This window comes from Stegodyphus dumicola, chromosome 2 (genome assembly GCF_044657685.1).
Source record: "Stegodyphus dumicola isolate Sdum_Otavi_A_Nest chromosome 2, ASM4465768v1".
Classification (NCBI taxonomy): Eukaryota; Metazoa; Arthropoda; class Arachnida; order Araneae; family Eresidae; genus Stegodyphus; species Stegodyphus dumicola.
The window spans coordinates 155,769,866-155,790,299 of NC_140769.1; the positions used below are offsets into that span (position 1 = coordinate 155,769,866).

Below are 20,434 nucleotides of genomic sequence, written 5' to 3' on the forward strand. Positions count from 1 at the left end.
AAAGTGTAATATCAGATTTCAGTGTTATACCTTGTGAAATAAGTATGCCTAAAAAAACACATATTTCTTCTGAACTGGTTGAATGCCATGATTTTGTTCTTGATTTTTCATTTGCTAGATGGTTCATATACTCGTCTACAAAATGGTTAGTTTCAGTAACAATATGAAGCCCGAGCAGTTCATCAAAAAATAATTCAAAAAAGATAAATGGGTTTGAAACATCTGTTATATCTTTCTTTATTCCTGGAACCTACTCCAAAAAGTAAACGAAAACAAAGGACACAGAATTAAAAAAAATACATTTTACTCAAACAACACCAGCCAATACCGCACAATCATTACTTTCATGGCAAACATTCCCCTCTCCAATTCCCCCCGCTTTGAAATAGTATCCTCCTTTGCATATTTTGTCAAAGTCATTGTGGTGTTGCATTCCAAAGCTTTGCGAATAATTTCATGGGTAGCAGCGCAAAGCAAATGATGGTATTTTGGAAGGGTGTATATATACGGCCGTGACAGTTAAAGCATCGGCTGAGCAAGGCGTATATATACACCCGCGGCAGTTAAGGGTTAATATCTTAGGTCATCTGCATATAACATTAGTCATCTATCAGTAACATCAGTAGTATTGTCTTATGAAAAATATAATACTGAAGATGTGTTGCTCTTACTTAAACTTCTGATCTGAATCAGATCAGGAACATTAAATTTAAGACACAATAACACGCCGAATAAATACTAATTCAGAAGTCAAACAACAACATTGTTGGTCCGAAAATCACACTTTCAATTTTTCTGCTGCCAAAATTATTCAAAAAACATCTTCCATTGGAGAACTGGATTTTCTAGAGGCATTTCACATTCATAAAAATCTTTCTGTTCTAGTTAACGATCCTAATTCCAATCCAAATTTGCCTTCGGCTTTTAGAGAAATTATGTTTTAGTTCTGGTTTCGCCAACAGATGGCGCCACTTGCTTATTCTTGTCCAGGCTTTCTTATCTTATCTAAACATTATTTCCTATCTTGTTCATTTGCGGTTTTGCAGCTGAAGATGATGGTTCGGTAAAACCATCGAAACTAGTCCTGTGAAAATTTTGTAAATTAACGCTGATTTTTGTTGTTTGACTTCTGAATTAACATTAAATTTATCAACAATGTGTTATACGTATAGGGGACATTCATGAAGCTTTATGACTAACACATTTGTAGAAGAAAATGCTTAAAATTATTTTTTCAGTTTTCTACATGGTTTCTCTTCATTTCAAGCTTGATTTTAGTATCTTTTAACTTCAATATGTAGTGATCTGTTTAGTGTCAGATTCTAGGATAAAACTATTTTGTCAGAGCCTTTAAATCATTTTTCAACAGCATCCTTCCAATCATCATCACGGCTATAATTTAAACCAATCAAATGCTAGTTCAGTTTTAACACAAAACAAAGTCACTTGAGTCTGGTAGATATGGTGAACGAGAGAGAAACTGAAATCCACCTTCCACCTTACCAACACCTGTTTGAGAAATTTGAGCCTCCTGTACCAGAAACTTGTTGAGGAAAATACACATTCCTGCTAAGTTTTGGCATGGTGTTTTATTTTACAATTAGTAGGAGTTGAAACACTAGGTTATTGGCATATATAATCAATAACCAATGGCCCTTCTTAATTGCATTAATTATTCTGCTTCTTAATTATTCTTAATTGCAATGTTACCTAAATCACTGTAGAGAGATTTTTTATTTCTAAATTTGTAGTATCAAGATCACTAGTTTTCGCATCATACTCTCATATTTCCTTTCTGAGTTACAGAGGTGAAACTAAGCTATTAGCTGACAATAAAGATTTTTTACTCGGATCTACTATATGGAGCATTTTTTTAGAACATTCAGCCTGACGTTTTTGCATTTCTAGCTTCATCATTCTAAGTGCCCATTAAGCAAAGACCACTGACATCCCCAGATTTTAATGTAGGATTTTTTTTTTCAATTTAGTGCAGAAGCCTATTCCTTAACAAACTGAGAAACTGCCTCTTATATAATTTTAATCACATATTTATCAAACATTTCTTCAGTAGTCAGAGCTACATTGTAGCCTGTTTGAGATCATTTCTGAGTCATGCTTTTTCTTGTTTAAATGCTTCACTCCACTTTTTGATAGTAGCAAGGTAGAGTAGGCTATAGATTACAATGTGTTAAAGAATATCTGCCAGTGTTACACCTTATTTTGCCAAGAAACTCAGTCATCAAATGATGTCTGACATTTTCTTTATTAATTGTAATCAATGGCTGAAACACTTAACAGATTCTCACATTAGTCACAAACTGTGAGTACTTTCCTTTTTATACTTACAAAAGAAAATGTAACAGCTTTGTCATGATTTCCTTTTCATACTTCCAAAGGATGATGCAGTCATTTCAAGTTAAGTCATTTCACATGCATTACATCAGAGGTCTACAACTGGCAGCCTGCAGGCCACATGTGGCCCCAAAACAATTTTATGTAGTCCAACATTTCAGTTATGCATTTGCTTTAATAGAGTGCTCATAGATTTTGACATAGCGTAAATTCATTGGAAGTTAATTGTAATATAGTTTACTGCAATATAGTGTACAACATGCTTTACCAAAAGTTGGCAAATGATTATATCATACAAATGGTAATTAAAACAGTAAACTGTATCCATAAGCATGCTCTGAATCACTGAGAATTTGCTGTATTGCTTGAAGAAATTGAAAGTGATTACAAAGAAATGATTTATTTTAATGAGGTGAGCTTGTTAATTTGAGAAACTGTATTAAAATGATTTTTTATGCCAAATGGGTGTAAGCCCAGAAGGGCTATTATTCTTAAAATGGCATTTTGCACCAAATAACTTTAAATGTCTGAATCACTTTTCAAATTATTGCCACTAAATATTATCACTCTGTATTATATTTAAAGAAACCAAATAATGAAGAATCTACATGAATGTATTATGTTTCTCACCGGTACATATCCTTGAGTGCCTGGAGTTGTCTCTTGAGGACCTTTACAAGTCTCCTAAGCTTGTTTTCGATTTTCTGAAAGTGAATGGACTCGTGGACCACGTCTAGTATATTCCTAGACATGGAGATTAGTAATAACAACAACAACAACAACATGTTTCTTACACTGTGAAAAAACAATGGTACCTAGAGTCAACTAATTTTGAATAACATAGTCCATCACCTGAGCACGCACACCTGAAAGGTTTAAATTTAGAATTTGTTTTATTGCCTATTTCATATTCTATAAATCTTTAATAAGTTTTTCATTAAAAAACTCAACAATTTCAAAGCAAGTAGTGGCAACGCTGTAAGGAATAAAACATTCTTATCTCCAGGGTGCGAGACTGTCTATCAGAAATTATAAACATATGCTGTTTTTAAATATTTTCAGCCCAATGTGGCATTAGCCCAAATGCTCTTGAAATATGTATGTGTTTGTAAATAAATAAAAATAAATTTTAAAAAAAACCCACCTGTTTTGGCTGATATTTGAAAGCTTTCATATTTTTTTAAATTAGTTTGACACCTTTTCTTATCCTCATTTATATAGTATGATTGCGAAAAAAAACCTAGTAGTCATATTAAAGTTTTTCTTTTTTAGATACTTTTTAAGTGGGGAAAAAGTATAAATTTTTAATAAATTTTTGCTCCTTTAGTAAAACTTCTTTCTCTCTCCTGATTTTAGCATTCAAACAATTTAACAGAGATTTATAAATGCAAAGGTGGATAAAAAGCTTGAACTAAACAAAAATTTAGAGAGTGAGACATAAAAATTTTAATGCTTCCAATTAACATAAAATCAATCTTTTAATTTCTTTTCAATTTCTATAGTATTAAAATTTTTTCTGTATCTTATCTTAGGATTTTTAAAATTGAGCATGATGAAATAATTGGATTCTTTAATACCCGTACTGCGCATTTCACTAAGTTTTTTTGTATTAATTTCCCATCAGTTTCTCTCATCTGAAGTATTTCTTTCAGTTGCAAATTAAAAAATATGAAATAATTACTGTTGATCTTCATTTCTTTAGGAATGTTGTAATAGGCTTTAGTTAAATGAATGGTGAACACATTTTTGTGTCTAATACAAAACTATAATTTTTAATACTTCTCTGATCTGCAAGGCAATCATCACATACAATTATTATTTTTATTCAGATCTAAATCTGCTAATTGTACAAATTAATCTTAGTATTTGTGTGTTGTAGAATGAAAAGTGGAATGTTTCTTGGCCGTAAGCCAAGAGTAAGACTTCTTGTAAAAATTGTTTTTCACATTCACAACACATTTCTAACTTTTTTACATTTTTCAAGGTCAGATTACTTACAATAGCATGCAAGGATGTACTCAGAAGAAAATAATTACATATGGGCAAATCTGTGACTTTTTTGCAATGTTATTTTGTCATCCACTGAAAAGAATGGTTTGTTATATTTATTATATTTTTAGACTACTTTTGTATCTTTTTATCAGTTGAAAAATTTATATCTTCTCTTTGAATACCTTTGAAATTTTGAAAATTTCCAATCTAATCTTCATAATTTTTTCATGAATATTTTTAACATATATGTATAACGCATCAGAATTCAAAAGTTTCCAAGGTAAACTCATTAAAAAAATTGTTTTTCCTTATCCAGATTCCCCTAAAATTACAAGCTTGAAAGGCTGCATAGGTATGACAGGGTTTTGATTTGGATCTGTAATCTTTTCATCTTTGGCATAATTTTTTTTAAAATTTTATCATTTATACAAAAAGAAATGTTTACATGATGCGAATTTTACTTAGTTATAAATGAACAATACTAAAAAAGGAAAAAGAAAGGCATGCAAAAGATTTTAGAGGCTATTAAGTTACAAAAAGAAATTAGGCTAAATAATGAAGATAAGTTTACAAAGGAAACTGAAATAGTTAAATCTATTCAAAAACTTCAGAAGCTTGTTATTGATATGATGAAGCCTATAGCTATGACATAAAAGAAAATCCCATTAAAGCCATAGAAGGTATTGGAAAATTTCTGACATTTGGTTTGAATAAATACTTAAGATTTTTAAAATAAAATAATTTAGATCAACCTTCAGAACTGTTTACTACCCTTAATGAGGAAAAAGTTGCTCAAATGATTAGAAAAGTCAGTGATTTATAAACAAGATTGGGTACAGAAAGATGTCAACTGAACAGTCAAATTTTTAGCCAGGAAAATATGGCTGTACAATTGACAACTTTCTTTTTCGTCAGCCAAACTTTGGCTGAGAAACCAGATGTCTTCGCAGCCAAACTTCTCAGGCTAAAAATTAGACTGAAGCGGAAATTCAAGAAAAGAAATAAGACTACAGAGGCTGATGATAAGAAAGAAAATGTGTCGGAGATGCATTTAGAAAGGTAATTTAAAATAAAATGATCTTCCAAATTACTGACTGGTAAGGGCTTAAGAAATAAATTAGACCTTTAAAGGCACAAAGGTTTTGAAGCAGAAAAAGATCAGATAATGATGCTGCTTGACAACTTGCTAAGAAATGGAGAAGCAGATGATGATTTTGTGAAAGAATATTACAAAAATGTCTTTCCATATAAAGGAGACATTATTTTAAAATGAGCATTTATCTTTTTGATTGCCAAAGATATAACGTTAGAAAAGCATCTGAAAATTAAAAAGATGTATCTTTAAAAATCACAATTGAAGGCACCTAATTTTGATATACTTTTCACAAAATCTCAAATAAAAACATTCAAAATGGAAAGAATAACTTCATCAGCACAATATATGGGCACCATAGGCGAAAGGCAGGTATTGGCATTAAGAAACTCCTTGGATCCAGAACCATCTCGAATACTTAATCCTGACTTTATCAATTATTATTATTTTACTTTTATCTCAAATACTTAATCCTGATATCAGCTTTACAAAATATAATGAATATAGAAATGAGGATGCACCTTAAAAAATAATTTCTGGAAAGGATATGTATCAAAACTGGGAATTTCTAACAAAATTATTGATAATAGTTCAAAAAATGAAAACATTTTAGGGGAGTTTTTACTTCAGATTTACTACCCAGAAGAATGGAAAAATTTGAAAATTGTTTCATTAATTTAGATGTATTCACAGGTCCTGGAACACATTGCGTTTGTTATTATAAACACCCAAATTATATTTTTGCAGAATATTTTGACTTTTTTGGTCATTACATGAAATTAAAAAGCATTCCTGAAAGTATAGTATCTTAAAACATCAGGGGAAAAACAATATATACACAGGGTTGCCACTCAAATAGGAGAATGAAATTCCCTGACTTTTCCAGGTTTTCCAGGTATGTTTCGAGAAAATTCCAGTCTATCCACGTAATGTACGTTGGCTGTGCTAAGAGGTAAATTAATTATGGTATTACTTGTACTGTGTAGCAAATTCACTTAATTACTCAATAAATCCCAGAGGACATTTATTCTTAATTATTCTTGGTACACTTTGTTTGATAATTTTGTTTACTTTTCCACTTAAGAAACTTAATAAAATTTAAGATATATACATTGGATAACAATTGTACGTTTTATTTAATTATTACTCATGATCATCACCAGTTCAACATGAGGCTAATCCGGTTCTTATAAATCACAACGCAATGCTAAAAGTTAGGTTAGATTTTAGGCAAATTTAATTTGTGTGAGGTGTCTTTTAAAACACCTCACACAAATAAAATGTTAACACTTGAAAACACAAATATAATTATAATGTTCAAAATGTTAACACTTGAAAACACAAATATAATTATAATAGGAGTTGTTTTCTCCACTGAAGATTGAGATTAGAATCTTCCCAATCTGGAATAAAATAAGGCTTTTTTTGCAGACATTCTGCAGCTAAATGAAAGAAAGAAATCTATTTAATGATATTTTTTTACTAAATTGAGGTATTTTATATTTATTTCGCAGCATACATAAGGAAAAAATATGTGCGTTAAATTTCGTGATGTCATCATACTGCTAGAATTAATTTCAGGATTATGCCAGAGAAAATTTCCTGAAATTTGGAAATATTATTTACTAATGATAAATAAATTTAGTGGGAAGAAGCAACATTAAATGATATGAATAACGTAAAAATAAAGGTAATTGCTTAAAAATTGAATTAGAATAATCAATGATATTTTAACGAATATAGTTATATTACATGGTTAGCCTAGATGACTGATTACTATTTTTTTATTTTACTGCAAAATGACAAGGTATTTATTAAAAAGAAAAGAAAAAAAAAAAAAAAAAGATTTTGCGGTATAATCCTAGTATACGGTACGGCCTTCGCACGATTTTGAAAATTGTCGCCAAGAACAAAATGACTCATTTACTGCTCATCATCATGTCGCCAAATCCCGCTGTACCATACATGGAGATTATTCTAACCAAAGAATGTCTATGTAAAGAAGAAAAGGTTCCATACACATAAATGCTGTTACGCGGCTAGAAAGCGGAGGGAAAATTTGCCAAAGGATTTGGCGATGGAACCCGGCGGCTGGAATTTCCCTCTCCGCGATGTGTACAGGAAATTGAGAAACATGTGTTAAGAAGAAACGTTCTTTGACAAAAAAGAAAACTACGAAAATCCGTTCTTAAATTATTGCAAAAAATCCAAAAAACGTTTTATCAAAGAACGTTTTTTCTTGGATTTTTCGCAATAATTTTAAAAACGGATTTTCGTAGTTCCCCGCCTCAAAATAACTAATCCCTGAATTAATTTACTTGCGCCGAAAGATATTTTCTTTTCCTTGAGAGTTTAAAGAAATTTTAAACGATATTCATTTTATGAATTCTTGATAACATGACCTTCGAACTTCGGCACCGGTTTCGAGCTTTGGCGACAGATATATCGTGCATGCACAGCTGTTTCCTCTATGATGGAACGGAGCCACGTCTGTTGCATAGACGTTTTCTTTCTTTACAATACATATTTTTTGATTCTAACCTTCATGGTACCGTATACAAGGATTAAACCCATTTTGTTTTATACGAGAACAGGTACTTCTTTAGTTCATGCACTGCACATGCGATTCTCGAGGTTACTGGAAACCAAAAGTTGCAGGAAACTTGATTTGCCTTTCTAAAAGACAATCAAATTGGAGCTGCAAAAATTGGCTCTATGCCAGCTGCCCGAATGACACACATGTGATACACAATTCGCCAAAAAAGTGATCTCTTCCGACGTCGGCGCAAAACTCGCCTTTTTTGGCGGGATCGTTGTATGAAATTCCCTGACTTTTCCAGATTTTGACTCTAAACACTTAAATTCCCTGACTTTTCCCTCAATTTTTTGGTCAATTTCTGAATTCCCTGATTTTTTCCGGTTTTCCCGGTAGCGTGGCAACCCTGTATACAGTTTATTACAAAATCCTTTATCTCTTAACTGCTGTTTTTACAGCATGAAATACATACGAAAGAAATGAAAATTATCTCCTTTAGAATTTGCCGGCAAAAATGGGGCCATTACAGCACAAAAACCAAATATTTACTCGTTATAGATTTTTTGACTTTAAATTTGTTTTAAATTAATATAGAATATATATACATATAAAAGTTTTGTGTTCTAAGAACATACATATTTAATTTTGGAACTTCCTATGCCTTGGCCAGGAAGGCAAAGTAATTGATCAGCACTACCAATAGCTTTGAGTTTCATGAAGATTTTAGATGGAGGGCCTAAATTTAATGTAGTAATGATATCAGAAGTATCATACAATTGCTGCAGAAATTGTTCATGAGGTAAGGTTTTCACTTGATCCACAATTAACTTCCGTTTTGATTTTCTCTTTTGATCGGCCTGAATTTTGCTAATAGTAACTAGGAAGGAGAAAATGAACATTTGTAATACAAATTAAAAATTAATACATAAAACATATATTTTTCATAATATGTCAAAAGCTGAATTCAATAAATATCTGTTTACAGTCAATATTAATAACTTTTTCACATACTAAAAATTTACCTTTAAGTGGTTCAAGATTTAATTTCAATTTCTTCTCTTGCAAAGAATGGGATGGATTTTTGATTGTGTCAATAATCAAAGCCATGCTACCAGAGTTCTGCTTTTTTTCAAAATGATTCATATTAATCTCACTATCAAAACTACCTTTAGAAGAAAAGATAATTTCATTAAAAATCCAAATGTTCACAGGTTATCTTAAATTCTTTTCATAAAAGTAAAAAGTATTTATTAATGAAATTCTTAATTATTAAATACACATCTGTTAGAGAAAATCTGTACCTACTGAATAAAGAAACTATCACAGACCAAAATATAATTAATACAGATTATTAGAAGTAAGAAAGCATTAATTAAATTTAATATTTATCTTCTTCATTTCCTTTGGTCATTCTCTTATTCTTATTTTTTATATGCTAGTAAAAACATTATAAACCTATTTAATAATAGTTTAATATTAATGCCAGTAACATAATCTCTGGAAGAATCTTTAGAATCTGTGGAGTCTGCTGCCCAAGCATGCCCACCTCGAAGCTGGAATTTTCAATTTCAAATTTGTTTTTGATTTATTTCATACTTTGTACAAATTTAATGAATTTTTTATTAATACACTAGCAGCTTCGCTGCCAGCCTTCGTCTGGCTTTTAAATGTACCAGAAAAATGGCTGAAGGGAACACCAAACGCTAAATTTAAAAACTGCATAGAATTTTACTCTGCAGAAAAACTTCATAAAAAAAAGTTATTACGTATAACAAAGTTACAATGAAATAAGCAATATCCCTTAATACAAATATTAATTATCCTAATAAATAAATTAACCAACTTCCCTTTGCAAAATCTTAAGAACTCAAATGGTATAAAGGAGGTTAAGAACTTTGTTTCCTAAAAAAATCACTCAAAACTTTTCAATATCTTAAAAACAGTGAAATGAGCAATAAATAACATAAAGGAATATAAAAAACAAAAAAATTCTGAAAAGCAATGTATAATTAATGATATTTTATCTTATATTTTCAAGAGAAAAAAATTAGGTGCTACTTTGGTAGACGGTTGCACGGATTTTTGGCGATTTACATTGGTGCAATTGTTGGCGCGGTTTTTACAGTCATCAGCAATCTTGAAAAATGCTGTTTTTACGTATTTTTACATATATAGTAAAGTATTACAAATTTAAAAAAATAAATATCTTTAAAACTAATGGATTAATTTTTTGTTGAAAACGTTGTTTTTTAAGATGGCTGGCAAATGTAAATAAATACATTTACTAAGAGTATAAAATGCTAAAGTAAGGTTATTACTTGTTATTAAACTATTATTACTTTCATATAATAGAATAAAAACACCACTATAAAAACATTGCGCCAACATTTAATTGGATTAAAATATTACTTAAATTGAATATTGAATTAAAAACATCATACCAACGTTTAAAATAATTAAAATATTACTTAAATACTTTAAAATAGTTTTATAGGATTTAATTATTTAACATTGAAACATATGTGGCAATAAATATCTCAGGAATTTTTGAAAACATTGTATTAATTTTTTTAATAAAAGTTGAAGTATACAATTATAAAGTAAAAGAAAATTATGTACTTACATTTTTTTAAAGTATTTTACCTGTCGTAGTCGTATATTAATACATACCACACACACACACACACACAAAAAAAAAAAAAAAAAAAAAAAAAAAAAAACAGAGAGAAAGAAAAGAAAAGGTCTTCTAACGATCTTCATCTGTGATCCACATCTCTCGCACTTCATTGAAGAAGCAATTAGTGACGTTTTCTCCAAAAATTTAAAATAAATTTCCTCTGACGCTATTAACAATTTATAAATAAATCTTTAATTAAGAAAGCCAGACAACAAAGTATCGGTTATCATAAATAACTTATCCAGCAATGGGTTTACCATAAGTCGTATTACTCGCCAAAATCCGTGCAAGCGTCTACCAAAGTAGCACCAAAAATTACAATGAAATAAGCTATATCCCTTAATACAAATATTAATTACCCTAATAAAAATATTAACCAACTTTCCATTGAAGAAAAAAAATAATGCAAAACTTTTCAATATCTTACAAACAGTGAAATAAGCAAAAAATAACATGAAAGAAACTCAAAAAACAAAAAATTCCGCACACAATTTAACTCTGCAGAACAACTTTATAAAAAACATCAATAAAATGTATATATATATATATCTAAAAATGACAATGAAATATGCCAATCTCTTAAAAACAGTGACATAGGAAATATGATGAAAAATTGTTGCCAAACCCATATTTCTAAAAGAATGAAATTATTCAAAATGATGCGATTTTATTAAAAATCTATCAACAACAATAAGAAAGGAAAATCGTTGCCAAAATCACATTTTTAAAAAGATGTGAGATTTGAGAAGTGTACTCGGAAGCTTCATTTAAAAACTTTTTTAAAAATACAAAATATTATCATTTTTCCAAAATTCTTTTTGTAAAAGCAGTCGCAAGGATGAAAGTTTAACGTGTTCAAAAATCAAAGAAAAATAAACTGTACATTTTTAAATATAAACATTTTTAGAAAAAATCCCGTTGAAAAAGTGTTAAGCTCACTTTGTTAAATAAATTCGTATTTAATCGATTTATTGAAACACGAAATTTATTTTAAGTTCGTAAAATAGCCAAGTGCCTACATTTCATGACGATGTGAAAATGGAGTGCGTAGTGTAAAATCTCGCTTTCCTATAGCCCATTATGTCTCAAAATTACACGATTTTGTCACAAAACATAAAATAAAATAAATTCGAGTTTCGAAAAAATTGCTTCGAGGTGCACTGGCTCTTGTCTAGATGCACCTATGTACCAAATTTTGTAGCCGTGGGTCTTACACGCAGCATGAACGAAAGACACACACACAGACTCTTTGTTTTATTATATGTAGAGATTCGGCAATTTGAAATAAAGCAGCTGCAATACTGTTCGAAATAGAACAATTTTATATCACACACACGAGACTGTTGTTATCCGGGAAAACTGAAGATAGTATTAGTGTTTCAATTTTAATCAGCAGACTCTGCAATTACAGTTTGATATTCTGAAGATTTTAGTTACTTCTACAAGATGGTTGAGCTGATATGGGTAAATACCAAATTATTCATCTAGTTCCATTCTTGTACTCAGTCTTACATGCATCTACACTTTTATTTAATTTTCAGTTTATGATGAGAGTTGAATTGATGGACTCTGAGGTATACTAGTAGGGCACTGACTGGCAACCATTGATTTAGATAAAAATTATTAATGTAAAGATGATGTCTGACACTGAAATGAAATTTTGTTGTTATAATATTAATGAGAACAAAATTAATATTCTAATTAAATATTGCAGGTAAATTTTATTAACATGCTTCAGATCTAGTTAATTTAGGATGTGAAAGCTTCTAGAAATTTGATATTAATAAATGCTTGAGGAATTTTGTAGCGCACTTATAATACTTGTATAAATGATCTTTATGATTTTTTTTCTTTTTATGGCATGGCCAGCTAAATAATATTGTTATTATAAAATTAAATAATGATTTTAATTTATGTCATCATTTCTTTTTTTTTTCATGAAAAAATAGCCAGATTGCAAAAAGATGCCTAAATTACAACATTCAAAATTAAATCGAAATTGCTACAATCTCCTATTAATAGCAAAAACCTATTTATTCTGGAATTTTATCACAACAAAGCAATGAAAACATCAAAAATATGTGGCACTGATTTCAAGATTTCAGAAAACATTCACTGCATATCAGTACCTTTGCTACTCCACTCTTAGTACACAGAAAATTTACCCCAGAGTTTCCAGATGGATGACATGTAATTAGATATACATTATAAATAGTTTTATTTTAAATCAAGGAGGAATTTTATAAGTTACACCTATATGAGGAAGCATTTCTAGCACTTTATAAAGATTCCCTGTTCATGGTATCCTCTTTCGGAAAGCAAATATATTTGCAAGTAGTTTTTCCTTAAGTTAAACAAACAAACAAACAAACAAAAAAAAAAAAAAAAAAAAAAAACCCACAGAATATCCTTCACAATTATTAATTCATACATCAAAAATTGAACAGATACATTGGGTATCAGGGTTTGTACACATTTCTGCACAGGGAAATTAAGGACTTTTAAGGACCATTAATGAAAAAAAATTAAGGACCTATAAGCAAATGAGAACTGAATAAATTCAATTAAAAATATCTATGCCTGAATTTCACTTTTGTAATACCATTCTAAAAATAAAATAGATCCTTAAGTATAACACATTATTTAAACATGAATTAATTAACATTGAAAGTTTGAAATTAATTAAAGTTTGAGAATAAAATAAACTTTATGCAATTTACAAGTAGCATTAAATATTTTACACTTCTAATAGTTGGGCATATATTTGAAAGAAGATAAGTGACATTTATATTTTAAAAACAGTTAGCTTTATGTTGATTTTTTTTTTTTTTTTTTATGTCTCATTTTTCACATACTTGGTCAGTCTAGAGGTTTAGTAAATAGCAGGTAGATTTTATATCAAGCATCATAGGTTAAAATAAGAAGTAAGATCATAATCAGCATGATTTATAACAAAAGACTGAATGTTGTCATCGCTGTTGCTCGTCTTGAGAGAGACCTGCTGATTAGAACAAACCTGAAAAGCCTGTTGTAGGCACAGTTGGTAGGTTTTGAAAGTGTTGTTGTTACAAAACATTTATGTCTTGTAACAACAACATTCAACAAAATATTTATGCATCATTTAAATTTGAAGCCTTCCCAGACATTTTGGCAAATTTTTATCGATTTCTTTCTCTTTAAGTATCTTTTCTAACAACCAGAAATTTGTCTCAATAAGAAAACCAATGCTCTAACTAGTTTCTGCATGCTTTATCTGCTAACTTGTCAACCTCTCCACAATATACCTACGAGGGTTCACTTGATCTGGTAAAAGTTAAATAGTTCAACCCCCCGACAGATGTGAAGCAAATTATTGCTATGTCTGAAACTATAATATCAGACAAAGGTTTAAATAAGCCTCTTATTTAAAAAGAACTTGGAACATAAAGGCATGTTCTGATGCTAACAAAATCAATTATAGCTCATGGTGACGTTATTAAACGAGAACAGTCGGATTCAAACTTTTAGTAGTCAAAGATTATACAAATTAATTTTAATTTAAGCTGGCTCAGTAATTCTATCATATGAGGAAATAAAAACAGGAAATTCTAATGAATGCTGAAATCATGAACAACTGGGTAATTTACATAATAATTGTACATATCTTTGAAGAAAAATTTTCTTCGTGTATTTAGTTTTTTTCTTCAGCAGGTTTCCTTTTCATTTGAGAATTTTTGGATTTAATTAAAGAGTTCTGTTTTTCCAAAATAAAGTTTTTTAAAAAAAAAAGGTGCATTTAGAATGTATAGAAATAGAAAAAGTGGCTAATTTTATTACTTTAGTAATATGAACATTCAGCAGAAATGTGAAATATATATATGGTAAGGGTTAGTTACAGAGCTGGTGTGGCAGAATTTTTAGAATTCAGTGACACGCCGAGCAACAAAATCTAGAAATGACAAAATTTTAGAATTTAGAGCAGACATTGGAAGCAGAATTTAGAAAGGCACTAGGCAGCAGAAAGGTTGCACAGAGATTGCATCAGGAGGGAAAATGCCTAGTGCCAGCTCGGTGTGCATAAGACATATTAATGAATCTTTTAAAAGCCTAAGTTTTAAATTTTTTTTATTAATAAAAAATTCCTTTCTATAATGCCTGCCCATGTGATAAGATTATAAGCATTTTTGATCTTTTCCATACTTGTGTCTAGTGAAAAATAGAGAAAATAAAAGGAAGATAAACATGATAAGAAGAACATTCTAGTATCAGAAGTAAAACATTCAAATATTATGTTTTCATTGTTCTTCCAGACATTCTCCAAAAAGTAAGTCATCCCAAACTTTGTGTAAAATACATCCATTACATGTTAATAATATGGAGACATTTTTTATTTTGTCACATATCTCTAGAATCTTCTAGAATTGTGGGTCTATAAATCTTGCCTTCAAATTCTAAAGAAAAATTATCCCTACCAATTCTGTAATAGCAAAAAGCCAGAAATATTTTGGGGGGAAAAGGGGGGGGGAGAGAAAAAGTATAAAAATAATTTTATAGAGAAAACTGGTGCACATTCTGAATATTCTGATACGATTACACGGGAAAAACTCTTACTATGAAAAAATTTTAAAAAAGGCATTTTAAATAACTATTATATAGCTAATTTTGCTTTTGCTAAGAACTGTTTTGTAAATTGTGCTTCATACATACATTTTCTATACATTATACCTTGTTTATTTTTCAGACTCAAAATACTGTATTATAAGTTGCCAAAATAAAACTTTATAATATGACAACGAAAAATAAAAATGTTTTACATTAATGTTATTTTTAAATATAATTTCAATATATTGCTATTATTTTAGTGAAATTTATCAACATTACAATGTTTTAAAAACAATTGCCGAAAAATTCCCAGATCTCAGAAATTGAAAACTTTTTATAGAAACTGATCTTAAAATCGCCAAAATGTTGATAAGTCGCCAAATTCAGAACTGTTTAATAAAGACGAAAAGTTGTTTAAGAACTCATCTTAGAAAAAATGAATTCCAAAATGCTTATGTTTCACTTCTTGCTTAGAAACTCCAGTACCCATGATTTATATTAGAAATAGGAACAAATTATAACCCATGAACTCATTCAAAAGGTAACCATACATGTCAGTGAATCACCAAATATATTCTTCCAAAATGAAAATTCACACTCAAAATGGCAGTTGTAAAAACAGACAGACATTTCTGATGATTAAAATTAAGGACCTTCTGCCGATTTTGGCCAAAATTAGGGACTTTTGAGGACCAAAAATCGATTCAAAAAAACTTAAGGACTGTACGAACCCTGCTTATATAAAAAAATTTGTCTAAATATTCAATTTATAAATGCTGTACTTGTTTTCCCTCCAATAAATATACACTGGTCTACAAAATTAAAACAGTACTTTCATTTACTGATTCTAATCAAGTCAGTTGACTAAAATGCTATTGCACTTTCAAAAATATTCTTCCAAATATATTGGCAAGGAAAATTAAAACAGCTACAAAAGATGCTTTAAGTTAATTTTATCAAGTGAAGTAGTTTGTTAGATCTGAACTTGAGCTACATAAAGAAGGATGAGATTGGCCTTCACTGCACAAAAGTATGCAAATTTTTGCTCCCATCTTTTTGGCACATGTGGAAAAGAGTGCAAAGGGGTGCTTCAGTTTCTAATTTTAAGGATTTGACATCTTCTGTTGTTATAGAGACAGTTAATGAGAAAAGGTATGCAATTGGGAGAATGGAAGCAGGACAGATACTGACACAGGTGTGTAAAGGCTGGAAAGTAGCCAAAATTTTTTAATAAAAATTCATTAAATAAATTACAAAATATGAAATAGACAATAAAACAAATTCAGGCATATGAGTGCCCATATTAGGGTGGAGGACTACATTATTCAAAATTTGATGGCTCTAGGTCCCAAGTTTTTTCACAATGCAAGAAACATACACATACATCCAAGCAGCTTCTTCATTTAATTTCTTTAAATATAATATAGGGTGATAATATTTGGTGGCAACAATTTAAAAAGTGATTCAATGCTTTTAGTGATTTGATGCAAAATGCCACTTTCAGACTAATAGCCCTTCTAGACTAACATCCCTTTGGGATAAAAAAAATATACACAGTCAAAAGTCGTTAATCCAGACTCGTCGCGACTTCGGCGATTCCGGATTATAGATCATTAGTTTAAATCTGGTAAGATGGCATGCAGAAATTATAAAATTAAAAATATGAAACTGTAATTTATGAAATAAAGAGCAATTAATGATCTAAAGGGTATCAAAATTTACAAAAAAAAAGCTTAATATTTATTTGTTTACTTTATTAAACATTTCTTTCAATGTAAGTTGTTTAAGTTGCTTCGTTTTTTATGTGATAATACATTCTCATTAATTCTATAAACAGACATAATTTCTTCTTCAGTTACAAAGTTCCGCTGTTCAAGTCCTATAATTGCTGTGTCTACCGACTAATTTTTTGTCAATCGAAATTTTTTCGTTTTCAATAACCTCTGTCACTTTCTTCGCTATCGGAAGTGAATTATCATGATGAGGAATTTGATTTAAATCATATCAAAGATGGAATACATCAAGATGAAATACTACATTTAGTAAGGAATTATAAGTCAAATAAAATAAAACATCTGCCCTGAAGATAAGGATAGTGCTGACAGATCAACTTCCAATTCATTGCGCGCCGCAGCGTTAAAGATAAACAAACGTAAAAGTTTAGATAAACAAAGGATATGCCTTTATCCATTTTTTTGCAGCAATTCCACTTTTTGTTTAATGAACTTCGAAACATACTTTTGCTTTGTAGATCCTTTACATATTAGTAAATATATATCAGAAATTCTATTTGACATAATTGAAAGTTCAAGCTTACTTTTATAAAATTGCTCTAACAGTCTGCAAAAAATAATAAGCCAGATCCAATTTGAAGATTAAGGAACAACGCTATCTGCAACATTAACTGAAATAGATAATTAGATAATTTTAGCTTATCTTATACCGTCCATTATACATTAAACACGCACTCGTAAACGTATTTTGCACACGCACACAAGCATATTCGCAGCCATAAAGGTCTTACACATAAGGTCAACGCGACACATGCGCAGAAAGTTTGTAACTTTTAGGTCCGGATTATAGATCATTCCGGATTACGAGTGTCCGAATTAACGACTTTTGGCTGTATATGAGAAAAAATTTTTTTTTTTCTTCTTACACAGTCTATGACTCAAAAAGTGAGTGTGCCATCAAAGTGATTTTTTACCTGACTAAATGAGATTCCTACATGTCACCTGCAAACCCCTGCTGGATAAGGAACCACTCCACAGCTAATGCTATTTTATTGAGTAAAATTTGTCACACACACACTTTCAGCCCTTGAAAGGTCATAAAAGAGGGTAGACTTTCTGTCTGACCTAAACTATATTTCAAGTCCTAATACATATTTATTTGCAACTCCTACTGGTTTGCTTTTGTTTACATAGAAATTGGGGGGCTGAGAAAGAAATTAGATTCTGAACTTAAAATAGCAAATTACACTTTCCCTTAACTTTCTAATCTTATCAAGCTTATTATTTTGCAGGTTACTTTTATGCTAGCTGTCTTATCAAAATAAAAGTTTGAATTTTTGATTATACTGAAAAGAGTTTGGCAATCTGAAGCTGCAGCAAGATCTGATCATGTTTCAATGTCAATCAAGCAAATAGTGGAATTACTGCCAAAAAAAAAAAAAAATTGCACAAATGCATATCTGTCTCAAAACTGTGTGAGGAGTATGCCATTGGAAAACAAACATTATATGAAAAAAGGGGGGGGGGAATATTGATTTTTTTCACTTAATTCAATACCCCACTTGCAGTGAATAACAGAAAAATTTCTAAATGTGATGATCACGACAGCTGATGACTAAATGAGTAAAATAATGCTGAAACAATGGTAAAAGTAACAGCCATGCCAAAGGGATGACTGAATGGGTGAGAAAGCATCACAGTGAGGGTCATTGGTAGGTCCAATGCTAATGCCTCAAGTTAAATTATTTCATGAGGAAATGGATTTAAAAACTTATTCTACATAAACAGGTTGGTTAACCAAATTTAAAAGATGGCATGATGTAAGGCTATTGAATTATTCAAATGAAAATGCTTCAGCTGATACTGAAGCAGCTGAAGAATTTGAAGATGACATCAGACTCATAAATAACAAAAAGTTATTTCTGAAACAAATTTATAACATTGATGAAACAGTTTTTTCAGGCAATATAGGTCCTGAAATATCTTGGTGACTTCTGCAGAAAACGTCCCTAGTATTTCAAAAATTCCAAAGCGAGAGTGATCATTTTGGCATGTACAAATGTTGCAGGAGGTCACAAATATAAACTTTTTGTAATCATAAAAAGTTCCCAGCTTTCCCCATCATCTATCCTTCAAATAAAAGAGCATGGATGAATCAAACATTAAAGAATGTTTGGTTTGAAAATCATTTTATGCTCGAGGCCCTGCAACATTTGAAATCAGTTGATTTAATGTATGATGCAAAAATTGCCCTATAACTAACTATTCAGCTTAAATATTTCATTTAAAGTTTTAGCAAAAGATACCATCTCCATCTTATTCTATCATCCTAATTATATATTCATCATTCAGTCAATGAATATCGGAGTGCTGTGCATGAAATCCAGATAAAAAATAGTCCTTTTTAAATTCTATGCTAAATTTTCTGAACAACAGCAAGACCATTCAAGAATTTTTCAAAAACAGTGGTACTTCAGTATACATCATATTCAAGATCCTCGGACATATACCAAATGAACTTTTCACGTGTTTTTTCATAAGTTTTCTTTTCATATGTTGATAATATTTACCGACTTATAATAAATATCGATAAATTTGAGAAACTTTCTAAAAAAGGACACAAAAACCAACAACTTGCACCATCAATAACTTTTCATCTGTATAAAATTGGCAAACTGTGCCAAAGTAGTTGTGTTAATATGTAAATACCCAAAATAATATGAGTGTGAGAAAACCTAAGTATGATGAATTTATTTCTTGGTTAACAGTACAGTTGTATGAAGTATCTATACTTCTTTTGTCTTTGAAACTTCATGGAAAACAAAATGACTGGATTTAAAAGAGTGGCTTTTGAGAAAAGATATGGTAATTGGAGAACAAACTTTAGCTCCACAAATTTTATTTCACATATACAAAATCATCTCACTATAATCATCTCTTAATTATCAAATTATTGCTGATGAAACAATTTATATAATAATAGCTTGGATAGAGAAAGTTAATGTTTAAGATATTTATCAAGTACATTTAATGTACAGAAAATTGACAGCTGAGATTTTTAGTGTTCCACAAATAAGACAATTTAACATAGGTTCACAGTTCATAAATTCAGCTACAATAAAGTCTCACATTTTACACTTAACTGTTTTAATTGCCCAAAGTCTTCCTGGAAAATACAAGCCACAATATTAATCTCAATAAGTAAAAATCATGTTCTCTAATTTAATATCAAAGTAACTATGGCATAATTTGATATCAAAGATTACTTAGACTGCCTTTCAAAAAGCTTTAAAGCTTTAGTAATTTACGTAAAGAGTAAGGGAAAAAAAGAAAGATTGCAGCAGAGGAAGCTAGATATATCCACAAAATGATAAATGATTGGAACCTTCAGCTGAACTTTCATGGTAAATCTTTCGCTTGGGAGAGTATTAAAAAGATATTTTTTTGCATGTTAAAAAGACCCCCCCCTT

At 30.1% G+C, this 20,434-nt stretch overlaps 1 protein-coding gene across 7 annotated transcripts in view; it reads right to left on the reverse strand.

The window, feature by feature from the left end:
- The window catches only part of LOC118191136 (double-strand-break repair protein rad21 homolog), a 149,190-nt gene that overhangs the window by 92,048 nt on the left and 36,708 nt on the right, over positions 1-20,434 (reverse strand). For all 7 annotated transcript variants that reach the window (XM_085811356.1, XM_085811353.1, XM_085811352.1 and 4 more), the window contains 2 exons: positions 8,996-9,139; positions 8,609-8,850 (listed from right to left, as the gene is read on the reverse strand). In XM_085811356.1, the coding sequence (XP_085667482.1) occupies positions 8,609-8,850; positions 8,996-9,139 (386 nt within the window). The remainder of the gene's footprint in view (positions 1-8,608; positions 8,851-8,995; positions 9,140-20,434) is intronic.